Source organism: Aotus nancymaae, unplaced genomic scaffold (assembly GCF_030222135.1).
Source record: "Aotus nancymaae isolate 86718 unplaced genomic scaffold, 86718_ANA_hifiasm-v0.15.2.pri h1tg000210l, whole genome shotgun sequence".
NCBI classification, from domain to species: domain Eukaryota; kingdom Metazoa; phylum Chordata; class Mammalia; order Primates; family Aotidae; genus Aotus; species Aotus nancymaae.
Genome location: NW_026988625.1, coordinates 1,928,316 through 1,954,738, shown reverse-complemented (window position 1 = coordinate 1,954,738; position 26,423 = coordinate 1,928,316). Strand labels below are relative to the sequence as shown.

General features: G+C 40.4%; 1 protein-coding gene across 3 annotated transcripts in view; it reads right to left on the bottom strand.

Annotated features, from left to right (window-relative positions):
• SPECC1L (sperm antigen with calponin homology and coiled-coil domains 1 like) overlaps positions 1-26,423 on the bottom strand; it is a 150,251-nt gene that overhangs the window by 38,589 nt on the left and 85,239 nt on the right. For 2 of the 3 annotated variants that reach the window (XM_064371888.1, XM_064371889.1), the window contains exons 11-13: positions 12,308-12,436; positions 10,029-10,185; positions 5,781-5,883 (exon numbers count right to left, since the gene is read on the bottom strand). In XM_064371888.1, the coding sequence (XP_064227958.1) occupies positions 5,781-5,883; positions 10,029-10,185; positions 12,308-12,436 (389 nt within the window). The remainder of the gene's footprint in view (positions 1-5,780; positions 5,884-10,028; positions 10,186-12,307; positions 12,437-26,423) is intronic. The other variant, XM_012454163.3, reaches the window with a different exon arrangement.

Sequence of the window (26,423 nt, the reverse complement as noted above, 5' to 3'; positions counted from 1 at the left end):
GGTTGAGGTGGGAGGATCGCTACCATCCTGGTTAATTTTTTTTTAAGTAGAGAGAAGATCTCACTATGTTGCCCAGGCTGGTCTCAAACTCCTAAGCACAAGCAATCCTTCAAGGGAGAAGTAATTTATAATGTTCCTAAATTACTTAATTTATTGTCTACGAAAATTTAAAAGAAGACACCTAACAACGAGGAAGACAATACAAGTACACCTCAGACTGTACTTCATCTTCATGTGCTTCATAGATACTGAGTTTTTTACAACTTGAGGGTTTGTGGCAACCCTATATCAAACAAGTCTGTTGGTACCATTCTGCCAACAGCATGGGCTCATTTCAATGTCTCTGGGTCAAGTTTGGTAATTCTTGCAATATTTTTTATTATAACCGTTATGATGATGTGTTACCAGTGATCTTTGATGGCACTGTAGTAATTGTTTTGGGGTGCCATGAACTGTGTCCTTACAAGACAGTGAACTTAATCTATAAAGTTGTGTGTGTTCTGAATGATCCACTGACTAGCCACTTTCTCTCTCTCTCTCTCTCTCTCTCCTTGGGCCTCCCTACTCCTTGAGACGTAACAATGTTAAAATTAGACCCATTAATAACCCTACAATGGCCTCTAAGTGTTCAAGTAAAAGGAAGACTAACACATCTTTCACTTTAAATCAAAATCTAGAAATGCTTAAGCTAACTGAGAAAGGCAGAGCAAAAGCCAACAGGCTGAAAGCTAGGCCTCTTGTGCCAGTTAATCAAGTTGTGAATGCAGAGAAAAAGTTACTGAAGGAAATTAAAAGTGCTACACCAGTGAATATACAAATGATAAGATAACAAAATGGCCTTACTGCTGATATGGAGAAAGTTTTCATGCTTTGAATAAAAGATCAAACCAGCTACAACATTTCCTTAAGCCAAAGCTGAATCCACAGCAAGGTCCTAACTCTCCTCAATTCTATGAATGCTGAGATTGGCGACGAAGCTGCAGAAGAAAAGTTTGAAGCTAGCAGAGGCTGGCTCAATGTTGAAGGAAAGAAGTCATCTCCATAACATACAAGTTCAAGGTGAAGCAGCAAGAGCTGATATAGAAGCTACAGCAAGTTACCCAGAAGATCTAGCTAAGATCCCTGATGACGGTGGCCACACTAAATGACAATTTTCAATGTGGATAAAACAGCCTTCTATTAAAAGATGATGACACCTAGGACTTTCATAGCTACAGAGGAAAAGTCAATGCCTGGCTTCAAAACTTCAAAGGACAGGCTGTCTCTCTCATTAAGGGCTAAGCAGCTGGTGACTTTAAGTGGAAGCCAGTGCTCATTTACCAGTCCCACAATCCTAGGGCCCTTAAGAGTTATACTAAATCTACTCTGCCTGTGGTCTATAAATGGAACAACAAAGCCTGGATGACAGCCCATCTGTTGACAGCATAGTTTATTGAACACTTTAAGCCCAATGTTCCTTTTAAAGTATTACTGCTCATCGACAATGCAACGAATCAGCCAGGAGCTGCAATGATGATACAAGGAGATTAATGTTGTTTTCATGTCTGCTAATACAACATCCATTCTGCAGCTCATAGATCAAGGAGTGGGCTTAAAATGTTCAATAAACTATGGGGTCTCGCCACTTCAAGCCAAGATCATGGACTTTAACCAAACGACAAAGGAGAAACAAATGAAGCAGCTTAAAGAGAAGTAACAAGATCAGTTTCAAAAACACTTTGGTAGTAAGCTAGAAGCTGGACAAGAAGATGAGAAAACACGTATGTCCATGTGAAAACTTGTTGTACACAAATGTCTTCAACCAGGCAGGGTGGAATGTGCCTGTAGATTCAGCTACTTGGGAGGCTGAGGTGGGAAGATCACTTGAGACCAGACTGGACAACACAGTAAGACCTCATGCCAAAAAAAGTTCATAACAGTGATATATATAACCCCCCCAAAAGTGTAAGCAACACAGACACCATCCTGAAGAGAAGAATGGATAAACAATATGTAGCATATCCATATAATGGAATATTATTTGGCCACAAAAAGGAATGAAGTACTAGTATATGCTACAGCATGGATAAACCTTAAAAACATGATTCTAAGTGAAAAAAGCCAGTCACAGAGGACCACATATTGTGTGATTCCATTTATAAGAAATGTCCATAATAAGGAAATCTATAGGACAGAAAGTGATTAGTGGTTGCCTGTAGTAAATAGAGAATGACTGCTACTGGGTATAGGATTTCTTTATGGGGTAGTAAAAATATCCTAAAACTGGTTGTGGTAGTGGTTTTACAACTCTGAATATACTTTAAAATCTCCCCACTGAAATGTACACTTTAAGTTGGATGAATTGTATCTTGTGTGGCCTATCTCAATAAAAAAATGTTCTTAAGAAAAAAAACACAACTAAGTGATTGTATAATTTTCATTTATGCTTGAGGTTTCAGTTCTATAACCAACTTGTAACTGCCAGCATTGATGTTCTTGCCATTCAACAAAGCCTGAGACTTTTCAGGTTTGAGTACGGAAGTCCTTTTTTTTTTCTGTGTGATAAGAGATTCACTCTTGTTGCCCAGGCTGGACTGCAGTGGTGTGATTTCAGCTCACCTCAACCTCTATCTCCAGGGTTCAAGCAATTCTCCTGCCTCAGCCTCCCAAGTAGCTGGGATTACAGGCATGTGCCACCATGCCCGGCTAATTTTTGTATTTTTAGTAGAGACAGGGTTTCACCATATTGGCTAGGCTGGTCTTGAACTCCTGACCTCAGATGATCCACTGCTTTGGCCTCCCAAAATGCTGGGATTACAGGCTATGAGCCACCACGCCCAGCCTGAGTATGGAAGCCATTTTAGGCTGAAGTTTTATGTTTGGCTTCGTTCACTTAGCATAAAATTTTCACAGTTCGTCCAAGTTGCAGCATGTATCAAAACTTCTAATCCATGAACACGGTATGTCTTTCCATTTATTAAGATTGTCTTTAATTTCTTTCAGCAATGTTTATTATTTTTCAGTGTATCAGACTCACGCCTCCTTTCTTAAATTTATTTCTAGATAGTTTATTCTTTTTGATTTTGCTATAAATGGAAATGTTTTAATTTATTGTTAGTATAAGTAAATGCATGTGATTTTTGTGTACTGATCTTGCATCTTGCAACTTTGCTGAATTAGTTCCAACAGTTTTTATGTGAATTCTTAAAAGATTTTCTAGATAATAGCTGGGTGTGATGGCCTACACCTGTAGTCCCGGCTACTCAGGAGGTTGAAGAGGAAGTAATGTGTAGTCTGCTATTTTTGGGTGCAGTATTGTATAAAATACGTATTTAGGTCTAGCTGGTATATAGTACTATTTAAGTCTTCTATTCCCTTGTTGATTTTCTATCTGGTCTTAGTCATTTTTTTTTCTTTTTGCAAAGTTGTTTTATTATTGTGGATAAATATACATAACAAATCATTTTAACCATCTTTAAGTATACAGTTCAACAGCATTAAGTATATTCATATTATTGTGCTACAATCAACATGATCCACCTCCAGTACTTTTTTCAGTTTATAAAACTAAACTGTGTATCCACCCCCTTTCTTTTTTCCCTCCCCCAGCCCCTGACAATCAACATTCTACTTTTTGTCTCTATAAATATTACTACTCTAGGTACTCCATATAATTAGAATTGTGTAGTATTTCTCCTTTTATACATGGCTTGTTTCATTTAGCACAGTGTCTTCTTTTTTTTTTTTTTTTTTTTTTTTTTTTTTTTTTTTTTTTTGAGACGGAGTTTCGCAATCTTGTTACCCAGGCTGGAGTGCAATGGCGCGATCTCGGCTCACCGCAATCTCCGCCTCCTGGGTTCAGGCAATTCTCCTGCCTCAGCCTCCTGAGTAGCTGGGATTACAGGCACGCGCCACCATGCCCAGCTAATTTTTTTTGTATTAGTAGAGACGGGGTTTCACCGTGTTGACCAGGATGGTCTCGATCTCTTGACCTCGTGATCCACCCGCCTCGGCCTCCCACAGTGCTGGGATTACAGGCTTGAGCCACCGCGCCCGGCCTGCACAGTGTCTTCAATGTGCATTGCGTTGCAGCATGTATAAGAATTTCCTTCCTTTTTAAGGAAGAATGGTATTCCATTGTATTATATAACACAGGTTGTTTATCCATTCATCTTATCAATGGACACCTGGTTGCTTCCACTTTTCGGCTATCGTAACAGTGCCATGAAAATGGGTGTGCTTAAAACATTTCTCCAAATCTCTGCTTTCAATTATTTTGGGTATATACCCAGAAGTGGAATTGCCAGATCATATGGTAATTCTGTTTATTTTTTTCAGGAATTGTCATACTATTTTCCACAACAGTTACAACATCTTATCGGTCCCCCACAACAAAGTATAAGCCTACACATTTTTCCACATCTTTGCCAACACTACTAATCTCCTTTTTTAGCCAGTGGAAGTTGGCATGGAGATTTTTTTTGGGTGGGGGGACAGAGTCTCACTCTGTCATCCAAAGGCGCGATAACGGCTCACTGCAACAATTGCCTCTGGGTTCAAGTGATTCTCCTGCCTCAGCCTCCTGAGTAGCTGGGATTACAGGCACAAGCCACCACGCCCAGCTATGTACTGTATTTTTAATAGAGACAGGGTTTCACCATGTTGGTCAGGCTGGTCTCGAACTCTGACCTCGTGATCCATGAGCCTTTGCTCCCAAAGTGCTGGGATTACAGGCGTGAGCCACTGAACACAGCCTTTTTTTTTTTTTTTAATGATTTTCTCTTCTCTTTTTCACTTGCCACTGGCTTGAAGCTCAAACATGGAGAGTCTTAATAAATCCTCAATGATTATTATGACTTTTCTTTATGCCCACTGCAATTTGCTTGGCTTTTTAATCTTAAATAAGGATCATCACTTAAAATAATGTACAAATTCATCCAAAAGCGACCTGTTAATGGCAGATCTTAATCAATCTGTTACTCTACTACATGATTACCTCTTCTGCATAAAATTTGTATGAAAATGTTGTAGCTAGACCTTTTATGCTATTTTGGTGAGATGAGGGCTGATGTGAAGACACCAGGAACATAGAACTCTATTCTCTTCTTGTGTCGTACTTCTGTGCATTTGTGCCAAAGTAGGAAACGCAATCAAGAGTACCATCTGCAAGCTGGGGAGAATCTCTGCAACTAATACTGTACGTGAGGACACTAGTAACAAAATTGTATTTTTTAGCAGTATGAATGGATGAATATTACATGTTTTCTTTTTGTATGGAGAATTTGAGTCCACTCTCCAAAGTTACATTTAAGGTAAAAAAGCATTTAACCTGGACTTAAATAAGAAAGTGCTACAATAGATGAGTAATAATGGAAATATTGGCTACTTTGGAAAGGTAACAAACTTACTTCCTCCAAGTGATAGTCAATTATGGCTGGACTTTAAGAATGTGTTCCTGAAATTTTATATACGACTCATCACTGCAGCCTCTGCCTCCCAGGCTTAAGTGATCCTCCCACCTCAGCCTCTCAAGAAGCTGAGACTCCAGGCACACAGAACCATGCCAGCTAATTATAATTTTTATTTTTACAGAGATAGGGTTTTGCCATGTTGCCCAAGCTTGAACTCCTGGGCACAAGTGATCCACCCATCTCAGCCTCCCAATGTGCTGGGATTGCAGGTGTGATCCATTGTGCTCAGCCAGGATTCACCATTTCTAATGTGTGACAGGTAGTAAGCTACGACACTCCAGTACTTGGTTTGGCAATTACTCACATGGGACGAAAGAACCATATGATTACCTGATAGCCTTCTGTTTTCTTCTGACACCACTTCAGCAAGGCATTCCTCTTTGATCCTCCATATTCTCTGGCCAATGCTGAGAGAGGGTCTTTCCTTTCTTCTCTGAAAACAAGTAACCCAAAGTTGAAATATTTTTTATTTGGGCACCAGAATAAGAGAACAGTATTAGTTTGCATTTTTAAACAGGAGAAATGCACACAGTAAGGAAAACACAAAGGCAAGACATATTTTTTCATACATTTGATTTTTAGTTTATGGCCCCATAGATCCACTGTTGTCAGAATTCTCTGCTAACTGAAGGGAGGGACTCTATAATCATCACCCACATGGAAAGTGGCAAAGACAGTACAAAGCATATTAAAAATTAATCAAATGTGTTGGGCATGGTGGCTCACGTCTGTAATCCCAGCACTTTGGGAGGCCGAGGCAGGCTGATCACCTAAGGTCAGTAGTTCGAGATCGGCCTGGCCAACATTGTGAAACCCCGTCTCTACTAAAGATACAAAAATTAGCTGGGCATGGTGGCGGGCGCCTGTAATCCCAGCTACTTGGGAGGCCAACGCAGAAGAATTGCTTGAACCCTGGAAGCGGAGGTTGCAGTGAGCTGAGGCTGTGCCACTGCATTCCAGCCTGGGCAACAAGAGCAAAAGTATCTCAAAATAAATAAATAAAATAACTGTTAATACCCTTTATCATCTCATCATTTTAAAAACTACTTACTATAAATATATAGGGCAAGGTTATGCAAGTTGTCGGATTCTAAGACATAACAGTTCCTGCCTTCAAGGAGTTTACAATGGGGGGAAGCAGATAAGACAGACAAAAGATGGCAATAAACAGTTAACAACATTTATAGCTTCCATGAAATGTCTTAGATGTGTTTAGTGCTAATTGTACATCGTTTTTTGACTGTAGGCAGTTAGAATTTTACCTTGCTCAAAAATGGAATTCTTTGCAAACTTACTTATTCAACATCTCCTTATGGAGCACCACTGTGCCAGGCAATGTGCAAGCACCAGGCAATTGAGGGTGAACAACCCAGGACCTCTGCCCCCTCAAGGAACTTCAGATAGTAAGTAGAAACACTGTAGAAGTTTGGGGGGTTAAAATTCAGTGGCTATACATATGATTCATTGAAAAAAATTCTATGTAGGGGTACTTTATGACATTGCAAATTGCCTTGTAGTCAAAATAAACATCTTGCCTTAGGCCAGACATTCAATCAAAAAAGGTTTTGCGATCACCCCTGGTGAAGGGGCAGGAGAGAATTAGAATCCTACTCATTGTACACCATATCTTCCCTTTGGGTCACTACTTTGGAATTGGAACAGAACACTAAGGAATACCCAGAGAAAGAAAGTCCTGTATAATATAACCTGCAGCTTCACTAGTAGCCTGTGCTTAAAAGATTGGTCTATTTTTCAGTGATTATAGCAAAGTGGAGACTCTAGTCCCCTGTTCTGTGAACTTAGCAGCCCAATAAATATCCTAAAGGTTCATATGTTACAAGCAGCTTAGTATTCCTCAGTATATTTATTCTGTCAGTATTCACCCTCCAACGGATGCTAGGAAATCAAAGAGGGCACATTTATAACAAGCTTTTCTAATTGAGGAGCCTTGAAATAGTACCAACTTTTATTTATCTAAAAACCAAAAGCAAAAATACTATTTCTCTATGTGCAGTTAGACTGCCTTCTTGAAGAAATATACATTTTTGTGTGCCAGCCCATAAGATTCCTGCTTTGCTTTAAATAAAGCAGGGATGTTCAATCTTTTGGCTTCCTTGGGCCACAATGGAAGTAGAAGAATTGTCTTGGGCCACATGTAAAATACACTGACACGAACAATAGCTGATGAGCTAAAAAAAAAAATCTGCAAAAAAAATTCTCAATGTTTTAAGAAAGTTTACAAATTTGTGTTGGGCCACATTCAAAGCTGTCCTGGGCCACAGGTTAGAGAAGCTTGCATTAAAGGATTCCAAGAAGTTTGTTATACTACCACTAAACTTAGGGAAAGAGAATGACACAGTTATGTGAATGGATGCAAAAAAGCACGCCAAAAACAAAAACTTGTCATGGCTCAACATAAAAGTCACTATTATAATAAATGGGAAAGGTTTACTTTGGCTCACGTGGGGTCCATTTTGTTACAGAAACAGCTTAAAAAGTATCAAAGTAGAGCAAACTCTATGGACATAATGAGAAGCTACAGAAAAGTACCCCTAGGAATGGAGGATCATCTCTCACTTCTTCATCTTGAGATGAGAAACTGAAGCCAGGAGACACCTTGTTGAAGATCAAAGCTCCTAAGTGGAGGAGGCAGGAGGAGTGTGTGTCCTGTCTCCCAAACCAGTGTCCTTTGCACAAGCACCATGCAGGGAGCTCATCACCCAGGACACAGAGAAGAGCACTGTCAGTCTTTTCCCTGCATAGGCAGGGTGGCCTGAGCTACCCTTCTCACTCGGTTTTCTACCTACTCCCCTGGGGCACCGCTTACCGGACCACAATTCTAAAACGTTGGCTCCCTTAGAAGCACGGCTTTATAATAAGTGCATAATTTTAGTTTGAAAAATATTCCATTTTACCCTCAAGACTATAAATTAATATATGGCTAAACTTCTGCCACTCATTCCTATCCTTCCTTCAATTCTTTTTGTTTTTTTGAGACAGAGTCTCGCTCTGAAGCCCAGGCTGGAGTGCAATGGTACAATTTCGGCTCACTGCAACCTCTGCCACCCAGGTTCAAGCAATTCTAGTGCCTCAGCCTCCCAAGTAGATGGGACTACAGATGCACGAAACCACACCTGGCTAATTTTTGTATTTTTAGTAGAGATGGGGGTTTCACCATGTTGGCCAGGCTGGTCTTGAACTCCAGACCTCAAGTGATCCACCCACCTCAGCCTCCCAGAGTGCTGGGATTATAGGCATGAGTCATCACACCTGGCTGCTTCCTTCAATTCTTCTTAACGCTTGCCAACAGTTTTCTTCATCCCTATAAACAATGTATGCTAAATTTCTGACATCTGTTTTTCCCCCTAAGTCCTTAATACCTTTTAGTCCAAAGAGACTTCTGATATAAGAGAACTATGAATAAACTATAAACTTAGGCCAGGTGTGGTGGCTCACACCTGTAATCCCAGCACTTTGGGAGGATGAGGTGGGTGGATCACCTAAGGTCAGGAGTCCGAGACCAGCCTGGCCAGCATGATGAAACCCCGTGTCTACTTAAAAAAAAAATACAAAAAGCTAGCCGGGCATGATGGCTGGCACCTGTAATTCCAGCTACTCAGGAGGCTGAGGTAGGAGAATCATTTGAACCTGAGAGGTGGAAGCTGCAGTGAGCCGGGATCGTGCCTCTGCACTCCAGCCTGGATAACAAGAGTAAAACTCTATCATATGTGTGTGTGTGTGTGTGTATACACATTCTTAGATTTTCATGTACTTTTTAATCAATTATTAATGTAGCACCATGTTCCCAGACTCCCAGTGTAAACAAAGAGAGCCATCTTTGATATCTTCCATTCTTGCATTCTTTTTATAAAGATCTGAAATCATCTTTCTTTATGAAAAACCACCTAGGTCCAACCCTCTCTTCACCTCTTTTCCACTGGCCCAGACATGATAATTTATTTACACTACTTTATAGCTTCTACTACATCAAAGTGACTCAATTTGACTTTAAAGAAGTTCCATCACCTTGCCATCCCCTACCTAGTCAATCTTTTCTTCTGCTGTTCCCTGATATGGTAGGTACACCTTCCTCTGGACTTCTGTAACAGGGTGCTGAATCTGTAGAACCACCTACCTGCAGCATCCCCCTCCAGACTCCTCACTTATTCATTCCTTTTGTATATTCCCTCAAGTTACTGACCTTGCCAATAATGTCACCCAGCCCTCCCTGTCTACAATTTTCAAGGCCCCACTCAAATTTCAACCTTCTGGGACGCCTTCCTTAACACTCCACCCATTCCTCAGTATTTAAATTTCGTAATACTTTCTTTTGCAATCAACCATTCTCTAATTTAAAAAAAAAAGATACAGTTGCTTAGGGAAAGGAACTATCACTTTTACTTTGTCAGTGTCTTCTATACCATTTACCCAATAAGAAATATTAGTAAACCACACACAGAAAAAAAAAAAAAAAAAAAATCACAGTGCTCAAATGCCACCATTTTACAACTTGATCATTTACTATCAAAAGGCCAGGAAAGATACACACAAAATGCAAGAATATTAACTGTTCTCTACCTTATTCGGCTTCGGGTGGTGGGAGTCACAGATGCCGTTGGAGAAGAGGATAGGGAAAGCTGTGGAGACGTGGTTCCCATAGCCATCAGAGAGGCTGGCGATGCTCCCTCCTGTGCAGAAATGTCCCGTTTCATTTCTTCACTACTTCGTCGAGACACTGTGAGAAATAGTCATTATGTATTTTATAGCAAAAACATTTTAGACTGCGTTCTTGAGATTTTTTCTGAAGATTCCAAAAAGAACAGATATTACCATACAGGAGGGAGGAAAAACTAATACTGATAACTGGAAAAGTATTTCTTATTTTTCCATTAAAAAAACTGTGAGGCCATGCACAGTGGCTCATGCCTATAACCCCCCCAGCACTTTGGGAGGCTGAGACAGGCAGATCACTTGAGGTCAGGAGTTCCAGACCAGCCTGGCCAACATGGTGAAACCCTGCCTCTCCTAATAATACAAAAATTAGCCAGGCATGGTGGCGCATGCCTGTAATCCCAGCTACACAGGAGGCTGGGGCAGGAGAATTGCTTAATCCCAGGAGATGGAGGTTACAGTGAGCTAAGACTGCAACACTGTGCACTCCAGCCTGGGCGACAGAGCGAGACTCCGTCTCAACAAACAAGCAAACAAACAAGTAGAACAACAAAAAAATGTAAAAAGATACAGTAGTTGAAATATGCACGGAGCTCCATATTCCTTATAGACAAGGAGTTCGCCTAATCCATTCCTATAACACTCATGGTACCTACTAAGCACATAATGAATACTACATAAACATCTGTCTAATTACAAATACAACTAAAAACCAAAGGTTAATTATAACCAGATTTGTAACTACTCTGCCCTGCCCAACACACACAATTCGAATCAACACAACTCTTCTGAATTTAGCCAAAAACACTGTTAAAGGGACAGAAAGGAAAGACATACTTCATTACAGGTCTACACGTAATGCTAGCTAAGGGCACTTTTCTTTTCCTTTTTTTTTTTTTTTCGTGAGGGAGTCTTACTCTGTCATTCAGACTGGAGTGCAGTAGTGCATCTCAGCTCACTGCAACCTCTGCCTCCTGGGTTCAAGCAATTCTCCCGCCTCAGCCTCCTGAGTAGCTGGGACTACAGGTGCCTGCCACTGTGCCTGGCTAATTTTTGTATTTTTAGTAGAGACAGGGTTTTGCCATGTTGGCCAGGCTGGTCTTGAACTCCTGACCTCAAGTGATCCGCCCACCTCAGCCTCCCAAAATGTTGGGATTATAGGCATGAGCCACCACACCCAGCCTCAGGGCACATTTGAAAAAAAAGTCTAAATCAATAAGACAGAAAACCAAAATGTATCAATTCAACTGTTGGGAAATAGCAACAATCTTTTGGAAAAGTCCTATTCTGAAGTTTGGCACAGTAAGACATTGTACCACCTTATTAGAATTATAAAATGTTCCAAGAACTGTTGAATGGAAGTACCCACTTCAGTCACTGCTATCAGCTCCACAACAGCAGCTTTCTAAAGGCGGCACTGACTATTGCCAGGTGCTCAGAATGTAGGGCTGAACACAGTGACAACTGACATAGTTGACAAAGTCCCTAATCTCAGATTCTTTCTCACCTCAGAAGAAGGTGGATCTGCAGAGCCATTAACTCTACATTCCTGGGCTGATTTAATGCAGTCAGTGTTACACATCAGTAATCGTTTTCCCCTGATAACTAAAAACTGTCCCACCCCATTGCCTTTATTGGCTAAAATTTTCTAATGATTTTAGGATAACCATAAGCAGAATATGTAACTCTGCATTAGTAAAGCAATGCCCTTAAAGATCCAGAGGTACAAATGCTTTCTCCTATTAGATGATTTCAAATGACATGCTTATATATTTCTGGCATAATTGATAATTATGGTTTTTTTGTTCAATGTCAGTTCTTTATAGTCCTTAAATCAGTAGTTTCTTTTAAGTGGTGTGCTAGGAAACTGGATGAGAAAACCTCTCAGAACTTTATATAAAATAGAGGAAACAGACTGAGAAAGAATCTGGAGAACAGACACACACACACACACACAGAAAAAAAGGCTTTGGGATGGTAATTTTAGCTGATCACAGGACTTCCCATTGATTTAAAGCCCAGCTAGAGAGGGCGCAGTGGCTCACTGCCTGTAATCCCAGCACTTTGGGAGGCCAAGGTGAGAGGACAGCTTGAGGCCAGGAGTTTGAGACCAGCCTGGGCAATACAGTGAGATACTGTCTCTAAAAAACAAAAAATAAAAAAAAATTTCAGATGAAAGTCATCACCTGAGAGGGTCTTGGCACTTTCCATTGCAGGCACTCTCGGGAGGGAAGCAGGCCGGCTGGTTGAAGATGTTCTTAACAGATGCTCTGCACAAAGTAGAAAGGATCCCAATAAAGAAATCTGATGCTGAACTTTAAAGTAATAAAGGTAGAAAAAAGGTGAGTTTTACTCCTTTCAACCTTGAAGATCATCCTTATTCCCAATCCAGGGAACTTCAACAATTTCCCATAGTCTGTTTATCCAAAACAACTCATGTATACGTAGAACACAGTAGAACATTCCATTCAATGTTTCACCTCTAGGAATGAGATGCCCCACACAGAGGAATACTTCTAAATCCTGGGCTACCACCTACCTGTTTGATGCAACTCCACCAAAATCAAAGATCCTCTACTGCAACTACGTCTAAGCTACAACTAAATAAAAGCTTTGCCTTCATGTGCCTACAGTTAGTGTGGAAGCTACACATATTAATATATACAATCATAGATAAGTCAGGATGGGATAAATAGAGTCACAGAATGATAAAAGTATTATCAAACTACAGAGGAGAAGACATTCCCTTTGATTTCAGGCAGCAGGGAAGGCTTCAAAAAAACCAATGACATTAAGTAAGCTGGGCCTTACTGAAAAGAGGTGGGGAACTTAATGTTAGTCAACAACAATCAGAGAAAGGTACAAAGACATTCAAGTTAGAGAATAATAAAGGCCAAGTATGGCTAAAACATAGGTAGATGGAAAACAAACAAGGCAGCAGAGAAAGGGGCTTTAAAGGAGGATGAGGCTGATTAAGGAAAACCTTCATTACCTGGCATGTGGACTTTAGTCTGAGGGCAAGAAGGAAGCATCAAACATTGTTGAGCCTTCAGGGAAGGACACAATCAGATACTGCTTCCACCGTCTCCATTTGCAGCCTCACCTTGTTCTACTTCTCTCTTATTCTCTAACCACAAGCTTCTTGGGAGTTCCTTCAGTTTCTTGAGCATTGGCACAAGCTGTCCCCTAGGCTCCTCCTCTATTCCCTCCTAATACTGGTTAACTTGATCATCCTTCAGGTCTCAGTTGAACATCACTTCCCCGGGACCTGCTTCCCCACCAGCACCCACCAAACACAGATCGGAGTTGCCCTGCTCTCTTCCCGCACACTTCTTACCTAGGGCTACAGCCCGACGAGAGACTCTTCAGTCCAGGACACAGGGAGGCAGTCACAAGGACAACCAGAAGTGTTCTTTCTGATCAGGGTCTGGCGTGTGACCAGGCTTTCCCTTAGCCTAGTCACACACCAGACCCTGATCAGAAAGAACAAAGCTGCCCAGAAGCACTTGTTGAGTCTGTTTCTTACTGCATGTCTAAGGATCCAAGTCTGCCTCAATTTGACAGACTGTCCCTGTCATAGCCTTGTACTTACTTTCTGAAAATACTCAAAAATGTACTGAGAACCCAAATAGGTTATTCTTTTAAAAATTATTTGTGTTAAATTTTAACAGCCACAATCCAGGCTGCTGCCATGTCATGAAGTGTTTCCACTGTGAGAATCAAATCTGCCCAGAGGCACTTGTCACAGTAAGAACACAGGTCCATTTACTATTCTAGTAAGTAGGCTGGTTTCCATGTTCATGTCCAACTGTCAGTTTATCCCTCTTCAGGAAATAAGATTAGTCTATTACAATTGAGTGTAGCAGGCAGGAGATATTGTATTTACAGTAACAGATTCTATTCTATTGCCACATGGAGCTATTCTTGTCGTTAATCCATTCATTAAACAAAAATCACCTGAGTGTCCACTACCTGCCAAGCACTTGGCTTGGTGCAAAGGTCAGAGAAAAAAAAGAAAGGAGACAGGAAACTTGCTCTCGTGGAACCTGGAGTCTAGAGCTGAAGCAAGCATTCGAAAAGTCACTACGAATGAGTGATGCTAAGAAAGAACAAGTACTGGGGTTCTGGGAACAGAGTGGCAATGTGACCTGGTCTTGAGGGGAGAACAGGAAAGGCCTCTTCAGGGAATGACAGCAAAGTTGAGACTAGAAGGATAACTAATAGTCTTTATGCAGGCAAACGAGAGCTTAGAAGAAAAAAAATGTTCCCAGCTGAGTGCTTAGCATACCCTCAAAGAAATCGAGGACACTGTGGTGATGTTCAGAGGGAGTGGAAGAGCAGAGTGAGGTAAGCCTTCAAAGGTAGGTCAGAGGGCCAGCTCAGGCAAGCATGAGTCATGCAGGCAAACTCCAGGGTAAGGTGTCTGGACTTTAGTTGGCAAAGGGGAGCCAATGGAAGTTTTATCACATTAGCATTTTTCTGGCTGCAGCAGATTGCAGAGGGGTAATGGTTTATACAGGACAATGAGTTACAGTGTGCAGGTAAGAGATGATGGTGACTTGGACTTGGGTGGTACCAAGTGAGTACGTGATATAAACAGATTCAAGGGCTCTTTGATGCAGCAAAATCAACAGACTTGCCTACAGATGGATGTGAAGGTAAAAAGGAAGGAGGTACCACATACAGAGGTAAGAAAGGTGAGGAGGATTATGGAAGAGATGTGAACACACTTAATTTGAGAACTCTCTGAGATACCCAGGGAAAGATGTGGTCCAGGCAACGAGAGAGAGACAGTAGGAGAGAGAGATTCAAGATGGCTGATCACTAGCAGCTCCGGCACGTAGCTCCCAGTGAAAGCGCAGAGAATGAGAGGACGCCACACTTTCAGACGAATATTTGTTGCTCACGGACCAGGAGATTCCCAGTGGAGGAGCCCCACGGGTTGCCACAGCGACTCTTGTGGCCGGCGCGGTGGTTTTGCTGGCGCCTTAGCGCAGCAGTTCTTGGTGCAGAGTCCGGAGATTCCTGGGTAGAAAAGCACCATCCATCTTAACGCCACTGTTTTGGCCGGCGCAGTGGATTGCTCAGATTTTGGCGCTGGGAATCAAAAGTTGGACGTCCGCTCAGAGACCTAGTTAGAAAGTCGGTAATTACAAAGACGACAGAGGGATGAATATATAATGAAGAGAAGAAACCAGCCTAAAAAGACAGAGAATATTCAAAATCAGAATGCCTCTCGCTCTACAGGGGATCACAATTCCTCATCAGTAACGGAACACGGCTTAATGGAGAACGAGTGTGTTCCAATAACAGAAGCAGGTTTCAAAATGTGGGTGATAAGAAACTTCTGTGAATTAAATCAGAACTTGTTCTAACCCAATGCAAAGAAACTAAGAACCTTGAAAAAAGGTTTGACGAAATGCTAACGAGAATGGACAATTTAGAGAGGAATATAAGTGAATTGATGGAGCTGAAAAACACAACACGAGAACTTCATGAAGTATGCACAAGTTTAAACAGTCGAATTGATCAAGCAGAAGAAAGGATATCAGAAGTCGAGGACCAGCTCAGTGAAATGAAATGAGAAGACAAGATTGGAGAAAAAAGGATGAAAAGGAATGAGCAAAGTCTCCAGGAAATATGGAACTATGTGAAAAGAGCTAATTTACATTTGATAGGTGTACCTGAATGTGATGAAGAGAATGAATCCAGGTTGGAAAATACTCTTCAGGATATCATTCAGGAAAACTTTCCCAACCTGGCAAGGCAGGGTAATATTCAACTCCAGGTAATACAGAGAATACCACAAAGATATTCTTCAAGAAGACCAACCCCAAGGCACATAATTGCCAGATTTATTAGGGTTGAAATGAAGGAGAAAATACTAAGGGCAGCCAGAGAGAAAGGTCAGGTTACCCATAAAGGGAAACCTATCAGACTTAACAGCAGATCTCTCAGCAGAAACCCTGCAAGCCAGAAAAGAGTGGGGACCAATATTTAATATCCTTAAAGAAAAGAACTTTCAACCCAGAATTTCATATCCAGCCAAACTAAGCTTTACGAGTGAAGGAAAAATTAAATCTTTTGCGAACAAACAAGTACTTAGAGACTTCACCACCACCAGGCCTGCTTTACAAGAGCTTCTGAAAGAAGCACTATACATATAAAGGAACAACCAATATCAGCCTTTCCAAAAATATATCAAAAAGCAAAGAGCATTAACACAATGAAAAATGTACACCAACTAATGGGCAAAACAGCCAGCTAGCATCAAATGCCAGTATTAAACTTACATATATTTAAATTGGATAAAAAGCCAAAACCCATTGGTATGCTGCATCCAGTCCCATCTCACATGCAACAATACACAAAGACTCAAAACAAAGAGAAGGAGGAAGATTTACCAACCAAACAGAGAATAAAAATAAACAAATAAACAAAAAGCAGGAGATGCAATTCTTGCCTCTGATAAAGTAGACTTTAAAGCAACAAAGATCAAAAGAGGCAAAGAAGGACATTACATAATGGCAAAAGGATCAATGTAACAAGAAGAGCTAACGATTTTATAGATCAACGAGACAGAAAATTAACAAGGACATCCAGGACTTGAACTCAGACCCGGAACAAGTAAACTTAATAAACATTTATAGAACTCTCCACTTCAAATACACAAAACATACATTATCACCTCACACCTATTCCAAAAGTGACTACATAATTGGAAGTAAATCACTCCTCAGTAATTGCATAGCATTTCATAGGTTTAAATGAAATATTGGTTGGGTGCTTGTTTGTTATTTTCTTCCCTTATTCCTTCCTGTCTACATCATTAAGTATAATTATTGGTATAAAAGTGGTTTTCAATACCCATTACTAAATTGCATTCTAGCCTGGGCAAGAAAGCAATACTCCCATTCTCTCTCTCTCTTTCTCTTCCTTTTTCTTCCTCTTCTTCATTCTTTCTTTCTTTCTAAAATAAAATAAAATGAAAAAAAAAAGAAAAAAAAGAGACTATAAAAGAAAACTCTGAAGTGAATATATTGTTTTGAAAATTCTCAGCACATAGGTGATGAGGTGGGAGTGCACTTGGTGACATGGAGGTTATCGGTAGTCTTGGTCAGAGCAATTAATTCAATGACAAAAGTAAGATGAGAATGTGGTGGGGAGGGAGTGGGAGATAGGAAAGATATGGAGATTGAGCAAGGGTAAGAAAGAAAGTATAGTAGCTGGTGGACAAGAGAAAGAGGATCTTTTTCTTCTTAATGAAGGAAAGATGTATATATATATATATTTCAATTAAAGACGGGGTTTCAGCATGATGGCCAGGCTGGTCTTGAACTCCTGACCTCAGGTGATCCACCAACCTCGGCCTCCCAAAGTGCTAGGATTACAGGCATGAGCCACCGCGCCCGGCCGGAAAATTGTATTTTTAAATGACAGAAAGGAGCTAGCCAGTAAAGAAGATTAAGTTGAAGATACAGGAGAAGGAAATAATCAATCAAGAGCATAAGGTCAACAGCATCTGAGAAAGCCCAAGAGGAGGAGATCCGGGGCTCAGATAAATGGATAAACCTAAACAGAGATACATTCTGATTACTTCAGACAGATACATAACATGGGAGTCCCAGGTCTGCTAGTTAATTCTCTCTAATTGCAGAAATAAACAGGTATAGGTAGTTGTTCCTTTGTTTCCCAAATCAAAGTTATAGGCAAAATAGGTTTTAAAATAGAAGCTTTTATTGATTGAGGCCAAGTGGCACAGCTAAAATTTGGTAGAGAAACCCAGTCTTACTGTCTTGAAGAACCAGAGGACATATCCTGAGACAACCACAGCAATTGGAAAGTGAGGGTGTAGGGAAAATACCAGAAAGGGGGAGCCACCAAAAAGGAGCCAACAGTTTGTATATAAACTCTGTCTAAATCCTTCACTGACTTCTGAAGTCCACAAGTACTCATGCTCCAAAAAGCTGAATTAAGGACAAAATAACCAAACAGGTATTTCAGCTGCAGGGAGAGTTTGGAGTCTGATGTGAGTTAAGTTAACTGCTAAAACAAAAACTAATACTTTGCAGAGGAATGTAAAAGAATCAAGACTCTCAGCCAGGTGCAGTGGCTCACACCTGTAATCCCAATACTCTGGGAAGCTGAGGCAGGAGGACTGCATGAGCCCAGGAGTCTGAGACCACCAGCTTGGGCAACAGAGCAAGATCACATCTCTACAAAAACATTAGCTAGACATGATGGTGCACACCTGCAGTCTTAGCTACTTGGGGACTGATGTGGGAAGACAGTTTGAGCCCAGGAAGTAAGGCTACACTGAGTTAGGATCATACCACTGCACTCCAACCTGGGTGACAGAGTGAGACCTTGTCTCAAAAAACAAACAAACAAACAAACAAACAAACAAACAAACAAAAACCTCTAAAATACGTGATTCTTATGCCCAAGACACAACTCAAAATTACTAGACATACAAAAAAAAAAAAGAAAGTGAGCCATACTCAAAAGAAATGGAAACCTACCTGAAGATGCTATGTGCTAGAAATGGCAGAAAAGAACTTATAAGCAGCTATTAGAAATATGATCAATGTTATAAAGGAAAATATGCCCTCAGTGAATGAACAAACAGGAAAGCTCAGCTGAAAGCACTGTAAGAGGGTAATAAAGGCTTTCTCAATGAGATAAAATGCAAAGGACTGACTAAAACTGAAACTGGAATAGGCATTAAGAAAAGCCCTCTGGCCTGAACCCCGGAGGCGGAGGTTGCCGTGAGCTGAGATCGAGCCATTGTACTCCAGCCTGGGTGACAAGAGTGAAACTCTGTCTCAAAAAAAAAAAAAAAAAAAAAAAGAAAAGCCCTCTGGAAAACTATTTCCCACTCTAAACACAAAGTATTAGTGGAGACACTGGAAGTCTGTTCTGCACTGAAGGTAATTACAGCAACAACAAACCTCAAACCCAGCCCAGCTCCTGAGCAGATTAAGTCAAACTCCCACATTTAAAGACCTAAGTAGAAGAAAAGAGGTGTCCATTTCAAGGCATAAAATCTATCTACTGTCCATGTAAGATGTCTAGCTTTCAATAAAGAATTGTAAAATACACAAAAAGCAGGAAAAAGCCAACATACCCAGCTCACTACACCAAGACACAAAGTAATCAATAAAAACCCAATGACACAGATATTGGAACTATCTACAGGGCATTTACAATAACTATGATTAATATATCATTTTTAAATAAAATTTTTATAGGCATGAGGTCTCACTATATTGCCCAGGCTAGTCTTAAACTTCTGGGCTCAAGCAATCTTCTTCCCTCAGCCTCCCTAAGTGCTGGGATTACAGGCGTGAGCCAGCGTCCAGCCTCAGCCTTAAAAAGAAAGGAAACTGTTTCATGCTACAACATGGATAAACCTTGAAAACATGATATTAAGTGTAATAAAGTCTCTAAGGGAAAAAGCAGACAATATGCAAGATTGGGAGCATTTCCTACTTGATTTTCTCTTAGAGTTTCCATCTCTCTGCTAAAATTAGACAAATAAAACTGTGAAAACCATGTCTCTGGTTTTCAACTGCAGGCACATTTGCCCCTCAAGGGATTACTAGGTTATCACCCCCATCCCCCCAGTTATGACAACCAAAAATTAGAGGCATTTTTGATTGTTACAACTGGGGAAATGGGAGTGATACTGGCACTCTAGTGGGCAGAGAGCAGGGATACTGCTAAATCTCCTATAATGCACAAAATAATCCCCCAAAAACAGTTACATGGAGGTCAATAAGGCCAAGGCTGACAAACCTTAACCTAAGGCAACCACTGAAAGAATTTAATGGGTACAAATAAAAAGTCAGTATGGGAGATAAAACAATTAAAAAAAAGGTCAATGGACCCAAGAGAAGGCAGAAAAAGGAAAAAGAAGCAGAATAGATGGGTCAAACACAAAACATGACAAGGTGGTAGATTTTAATTTAATCACAATAATCATATTAGATGAGAATGGTCTAAATCCACCAATTAAAAGATAAAATGTCAGAATGAATAAAAAAGACTCAACTATAAACTATCTATAAGAAACTTACTTTAAATTTCAGAACAAGGGATACTATCAGAGATTAAAAAAAAAAAATGAATAAAGGGGCTAGTTCTTTAAGAAGACATAACATTCCCAAATGTGTATGCATCTACCAACAGAGCTTTAAGACACATGAGGCAAAACTGATAGAACTAAAAGGAGAAATAAATCCATAACTAGACTTTCAGAGTTCAAGACTATTCTCTCAGTAATTGCTAGAAACGAGCAGACAGAAAGAAAATGAGTAAATATAGAAGACCTAGACTTAAACAATACAATCAACTAGATCTAACTGATATTTATTTATAAAACACTCTGCCCAATAACAGCAAAATAAAAACATGCTGCCAAGTGAGAGAAGCAAGACTTAAAAAAAAAAAAGGTATATGTTGTATGATTTCATTTATATGTAGTCTAGAAAAGGTACAACTATAGGGATGAAAAACATCAGTGGTTGCTCAGGAATGGGGTGTATGGTAGGTTGACTACAAAAGGGCAGCCTGAGGGAATTTTGGGGGTGAGGGAACTCTTGTGTACAGAACTGTATAACTATCATGATGGACAAATGGCTATGTGTTTGTCAAAACCCACAAACTATACACCAGAGATTTTATTGTATGTAAATTTTTTAAAAAATCAACCAGAACAAGGGGGATGGAGGGAGAGGAGGAGAGGAGAACAGAATACAGACTACGACAAATTAATCTAACTGCATTATAAAAGCATGACAGAACAACTGAAGGGAGTAGGGAAAAGGAACTGGCCTAAGTAGCTTTGAGGAAAAGAAGTGTTTTAGCTAGATACTATAAGGTTAAAGACAAAAACAACTCTACACAAACACTGTAGTTGGTAAATTTACTTCCCATAAATAAAACCAGTTTTATTCTCACAGAGGTATGGCTTAATAGCTCTGAAACTACTGTTTATGTATATTAAGGTTGAACAAATAAGTAAATATACTACAGATAATGAGAGACAGGTTTCTCACCCCCAAAAGAAAGAAGTTATAGGTAAGAAAAGGGAGGCTGGAATGAACCCTTTGGTGATGGCTTGGAGTCAGGTATCAGTACAAACTTACAGTTTTTGATAAATACACAGGCAGACAGATAAGATAGGCAGGTAGGTAGGAAGATAGGTAGCTGGCTAGGTAGGTGGGTGGGTGGATAGGTAGATAGACAAGATAGGTAGACAGACAGACAGAATAGATAGTATATATACATAGGTTGGTACATATACATACAATTTCCCTAGTTCTATCCAGTGAGGGACTAAAGGCTGTGAAACCCCATCTCTACTAAATATATAAAAAAATTAGCTGGGCGTGGTGACATGCGCCTGTAATCTCAACTACTTGGAAGGCTGAGACAGAAGAATTGCTTGAACCCAGGAGGCAGAGGTTGAAGTGACCCAAGAAAGTGCCACTGCATTCCAGTGGCAGGAATTTTTTTTGAGACTCTGCCTCAAAAAAAAAAAAAGTAACCAGAACTCCTTAGAGAAATGGTTGACTCCAGGGCTGGTGCAGAAAAAAAAAAAACAAAAAACAAGATGAGACTGGAGCATCTTGTGATGCCAGAAAGTACTTCAAGGGGTGGAGAGAAGGTGCACTGAAAGAGCAAGGAGTCAATGTGAAAGATCTCCCAACAGCCTCTGATGGAATAACCTGACAACAAAACAAATAAAAATGGTAGTACATTGTAATCCAAATTATAAACATCTATGAGTCTATACTAATATAAATAAATGATGTAAATAGAATAATATCTATAAATAATTCCTTACAGATGGAATAAGGAAATAGCCACCAGAAAAACACCACAGTAATAACTGTTGCAGGCAAAATGCATCAATAAATGCTAAAATCAGTCAAAGTTTAGGAAAGAACAAAACTCATATAGTCTGGGTATTTGTCCCCTCCAAATCTCATGTTGAAATGTAATCCCCAGTGTTGGAGGTGGGCCTGGTGGAAGATACCTGGGTCATAGGAATGGATCCCTCATGAATGGCTTGGTGCTGTCCTCATGAAATCTGGTTGTTTAAAAGCGTGTGGCACCTCTCTCCTCTCTCTCATGCTCCCCCTTTCTCCATGTGGCATGGCTGCTAATGATTTGCCTTCCAACATGACTGTAAGCTTCCTGAGACCTCACCAGAAAGTGAGCAGATGCTGGCACCATGCCTCTTATACAGACTGCAGAACTGTGAGCCAATTAAACCTCTTTTCTTTATAAATTACCCAGCCTAAGGTATTTCTTTACAGCAATCCAAGAACTGACTAACACAAAAATATTTACTAATTTCTAGCAGACAACCATCTAACCAAGTGTACAAGGTTAATTTAACATCAGAAGTAAAAAGACAGGGGTGTATCATGTAATCCAGATAATAATAACTTGAAAAGGACACATCACCTCTGCAGTATCCCTTCCATTAAAACATAAACTCAGGCTGGGTGCAGTGGCTCATGCCTGTAATGCTAGCACTGTTGAGAGGCCAAGGTGGGCAGATCACTTAAGGTCAGGAGTTCGAGACCAGTCTGGCTAACATAGTGAAACTCCATCTCTACCAAAAAATACAAAAAATTTAGCTGGGTATGATGCTGTGTGTCTATAATCCCACTGTAATCCCAGCTACTCGGGAGGCTGAGGCACAAGAACTGCTTGAGCCCAGGAGGTTGCAAGTGAGCCAAGATAGCGCCATTACACTCCAGACTGGGTGACAGAGTGAGATCTTGTCTCAAAAAAAAAAAAAGGAAAAAACCCATAAACTCAACTTAAATCAGGAGAAAATATCAAACGAGCCCATACTGAGAGACAGTCTGCAAAATAACCAGTATTTTTCAAAAGTGTTGAGGTCATGAAAGATAGGAAAAGAGTGAGAAGCAATTGTAGACTGATGGGACTAATGAGGTAAGACAACTAAATGGCAAGTAGGACCCTCGATTTTATCCTAGAATTAGAAAAGGACATTAGTGGAAAAACTGGTAAAATCCAAATAAATTCTGTAGGTTAATAATATTTTACTGATGTTAATTTCTTACTTTTGACAATTCTACAGTTATGTAGGATGCTCCTATAAGAGAAGCTGGGGGAAGGGAACTCTAATTTTTTTAAGTCTCAACTTATTTCAAAAGGAAGAGTTTAAACACACAGAGAGACAGAACACCTTAAATACTGATACACATGCTGAAGGGTACCGATGATAACTTACTTTGTGATAAAGCAAATATAAAAGAATGCCACGGAATCTAGGCTGTATGTGGATAATTCATGGCACAACTTCTTGCAACTCTTCTGTATGTTTGAAAATTTTCATCATAATATGTTGGGGAAAAAAAAGGAGCCGAGATATTCTGATTTTTATCAAGACAAACACCAAGAACCACAGGGAAGAGGAAGAAGAGGTGGGGAGTGACTAAATAGCCAATTCGACTATAAAGTGCAAGAGGGAAGGATTTCTATCTTAATTCATCCTGGGACTTTCCTGGCCTGAGGCTAGATTTAAAGCTGAGGCAGAATAGGATTTAGAGTAAAAAAGGAAAATTCTGTGAAACTTTTTAAACAGAAGGTTTGGCTTTCCAGTAAAACCTCCTAACTTCATACAAATTTATGGTATGTACCCATAACATAAATCAATTTTTCTCAAAATATTCAGTTTATAAAAATCTCTAGCCTCAAGTAACACAATTTAGACAGATAATAATGGTATGAATTTCCTTACAGAACACAACTACACTTAGACTAACCAACTTCCTAAGATATCTATATGTCTGAGCTGAGGGACACAGGCAATCCCCAGGCTTCTCAACCATTTACAACAACCAGCTGAGGTTTATGCTTAACATTCTGGAGCTTATCTGGTCACTGTGCACTTTTCGACTACCTGTATCCATGTACTTGGTAGTAGAATCTGTGCTTTTCTGCTTAGAAAAAATGCTAATTCATACACTATCTACAAGGGAGTAGGGAAAAGGAACTGGCCTAAGTAGCTTTGAGGAAAAGAAGTGTATGTAGCTTTGAGGAAAAGAATGAAGTAGCACAAGTGCTAATTCATACACTATCTACAAGGTGGATAATGTAGAAGGTGACACCAGTCACGACCCCAGGCATTTAATTCAACTGCTGGTAATACCAACAAAAGAACATTTGATTAAGTGCATTTATAGTAAGATTGCTCTGGTATGAAACATTTTCCTGCAAGTGCATGATGCCAAAAGATAATAAATAAAAAACCACCTATTGTAGAACAAGAGGCAGCAACTTTTTAAACTTCAGTAATGAAGCCACTGAAATTTTTAAAACAAAAATTACACACTATATTTTTAAATTTAAAAGTAAATAAGACAACCAAGGAAGAAAAGCAGTTCAAGACAGAGCTCAAAAATGCTACTCTCATCACAATTTGGAAAACCACAGTGGCCTTTCATGGCCACGAATCATTTGGTTGTTCTTAGTTTTCTGAATGGTTCCTTTCTCAAATGACTGTTTAAGATAAAAGGTCACAGTATCAACTACTGTGATACAGATTCACCTAAGTGTGTTTCCTTTCTCCAGTATTTGCAATGTTTCAACCAGGCTCCACTAAGGCATGACAACAGACTGAAGTAGAGAATGAGACCACCATTACATAGACTGATGGCATGTACCCTATACTGCTGGCACTACCATTTGATGCATCACCAGATGATAAATGAGAGCCAGGAACAGAATCTTAATGCATTTAATCTGTCTTCAATAACCTTGGCCTACAGACCTTCCATACCCATTCCCTACCCACAAAAGCCAAGGTAACAAATAATTAAACGGTAGTCTTTCCACAGTAATATTCCAAATTTACCCATTCCTAAGAGTCACTTGGGGAGCTTGTGAAAATGGCATATCCAACCTTCCTTTCCCGGGTAGTCTACGTCAGTAGATCTGAGGGAAGGCCATACGGGTAGGCCTGAAATCCCATATTTTAACAAATGATTCAGGTAAGCTTGAGAGACACTACCAGTGCTGGCTTCCCCTGATAAACCTCACCCTGCTCTTACCCCATCAAGATAAGCCTGGAAAGCAGCAGTAGAGAGTGGAGAAGGCCTCAAGGGTTGGCTTCAGTTGAGCTCAGGAGGTATGGGAAGGCCCTGAGCCATTTCTCAGTGCAGCACTCCACTCTCCTTAGAGGCCACCATGAACATGAAGCATCAGTGTGCTCTGATGCTCCAGGATCACCTCAGTACCCTCAGATGAGGGTATCTCCTCATGGGCTTTCTCAGGCTTGCAGCTATACCACTGTGCCCACACTGGACTCATGGCTTTAGGGCATTGGTACAGGGTTATACTTAATCTCAGAGGCTGCTGCATGCTTGCACTGGCTCTGATCACACCTGATGCAGACTGAAGAAGGTCAAAAGGCTAACTATTGACAGAACCAGGGCACACCTACCAAGCAGCACAGTGGAAATGTTCCTGAAATCCTGGTTTCAATCTCTGCCTTCAACACATAGAGCTTTTTAAAGATGTCTAGGACACAACTTGTGTGGGTGCTTTAGTTATCTGCTGGCAGCTAAGCAAAATCCTACAGGCAATTCAGGCATCTAAAAATCTTTGACTTGTGGACCAGTAAGAGCTATCAGAAACTTGTGCTACTTAGAAAAAGTTTACACATACAATAATAAAATCGAACAGCAAACATTTACTATGGGCTAGAATTTGTGCTAAGCACTTTACAAGCTTTAATTCTTCTTTCTTTCACTCATCTCTCAATTTTTCATCAAGAGTCCAGTACTTCTACGGTGCTGAGGATGCCTGGCAAACAAAACAGACACCAATCTTGCCTTATGCGCCTTACAATTTAGGGAAATGAGAGAAAGACAATAAAAATTATAGACAAACCATATGGGATATTAGAAGGGGACCAGTGATAAGGAGAGCAAGCAGAGAAAGGGGTGTGTGGGAGAAGGAGTGGTTTCCATCTTTAAATATGGTGCTCAGGGCCTTGCTGAGGAGATTCGGTCTGGCAGAGGGTTCCAGCAGAGGAAGCACCAGTGCAAGTTTTCTAACTCAGGAGCATGTCCAAGTGCCCAGGGACAGCAGAGAAGTCCATGGGGTGAGGCAGTGTGAGCAAGAAAGTGAGGAGGCTAGAGAGGACACTGAGGCCAGGCTGAGAGGGTCTGGAGGCCCCGGAGAGAATTCTGACTCTTCCTCTGAAAGAAATAGGGAGCAGTGGAGGGTTTGACTAGAGCAGTAGGTTTAAAT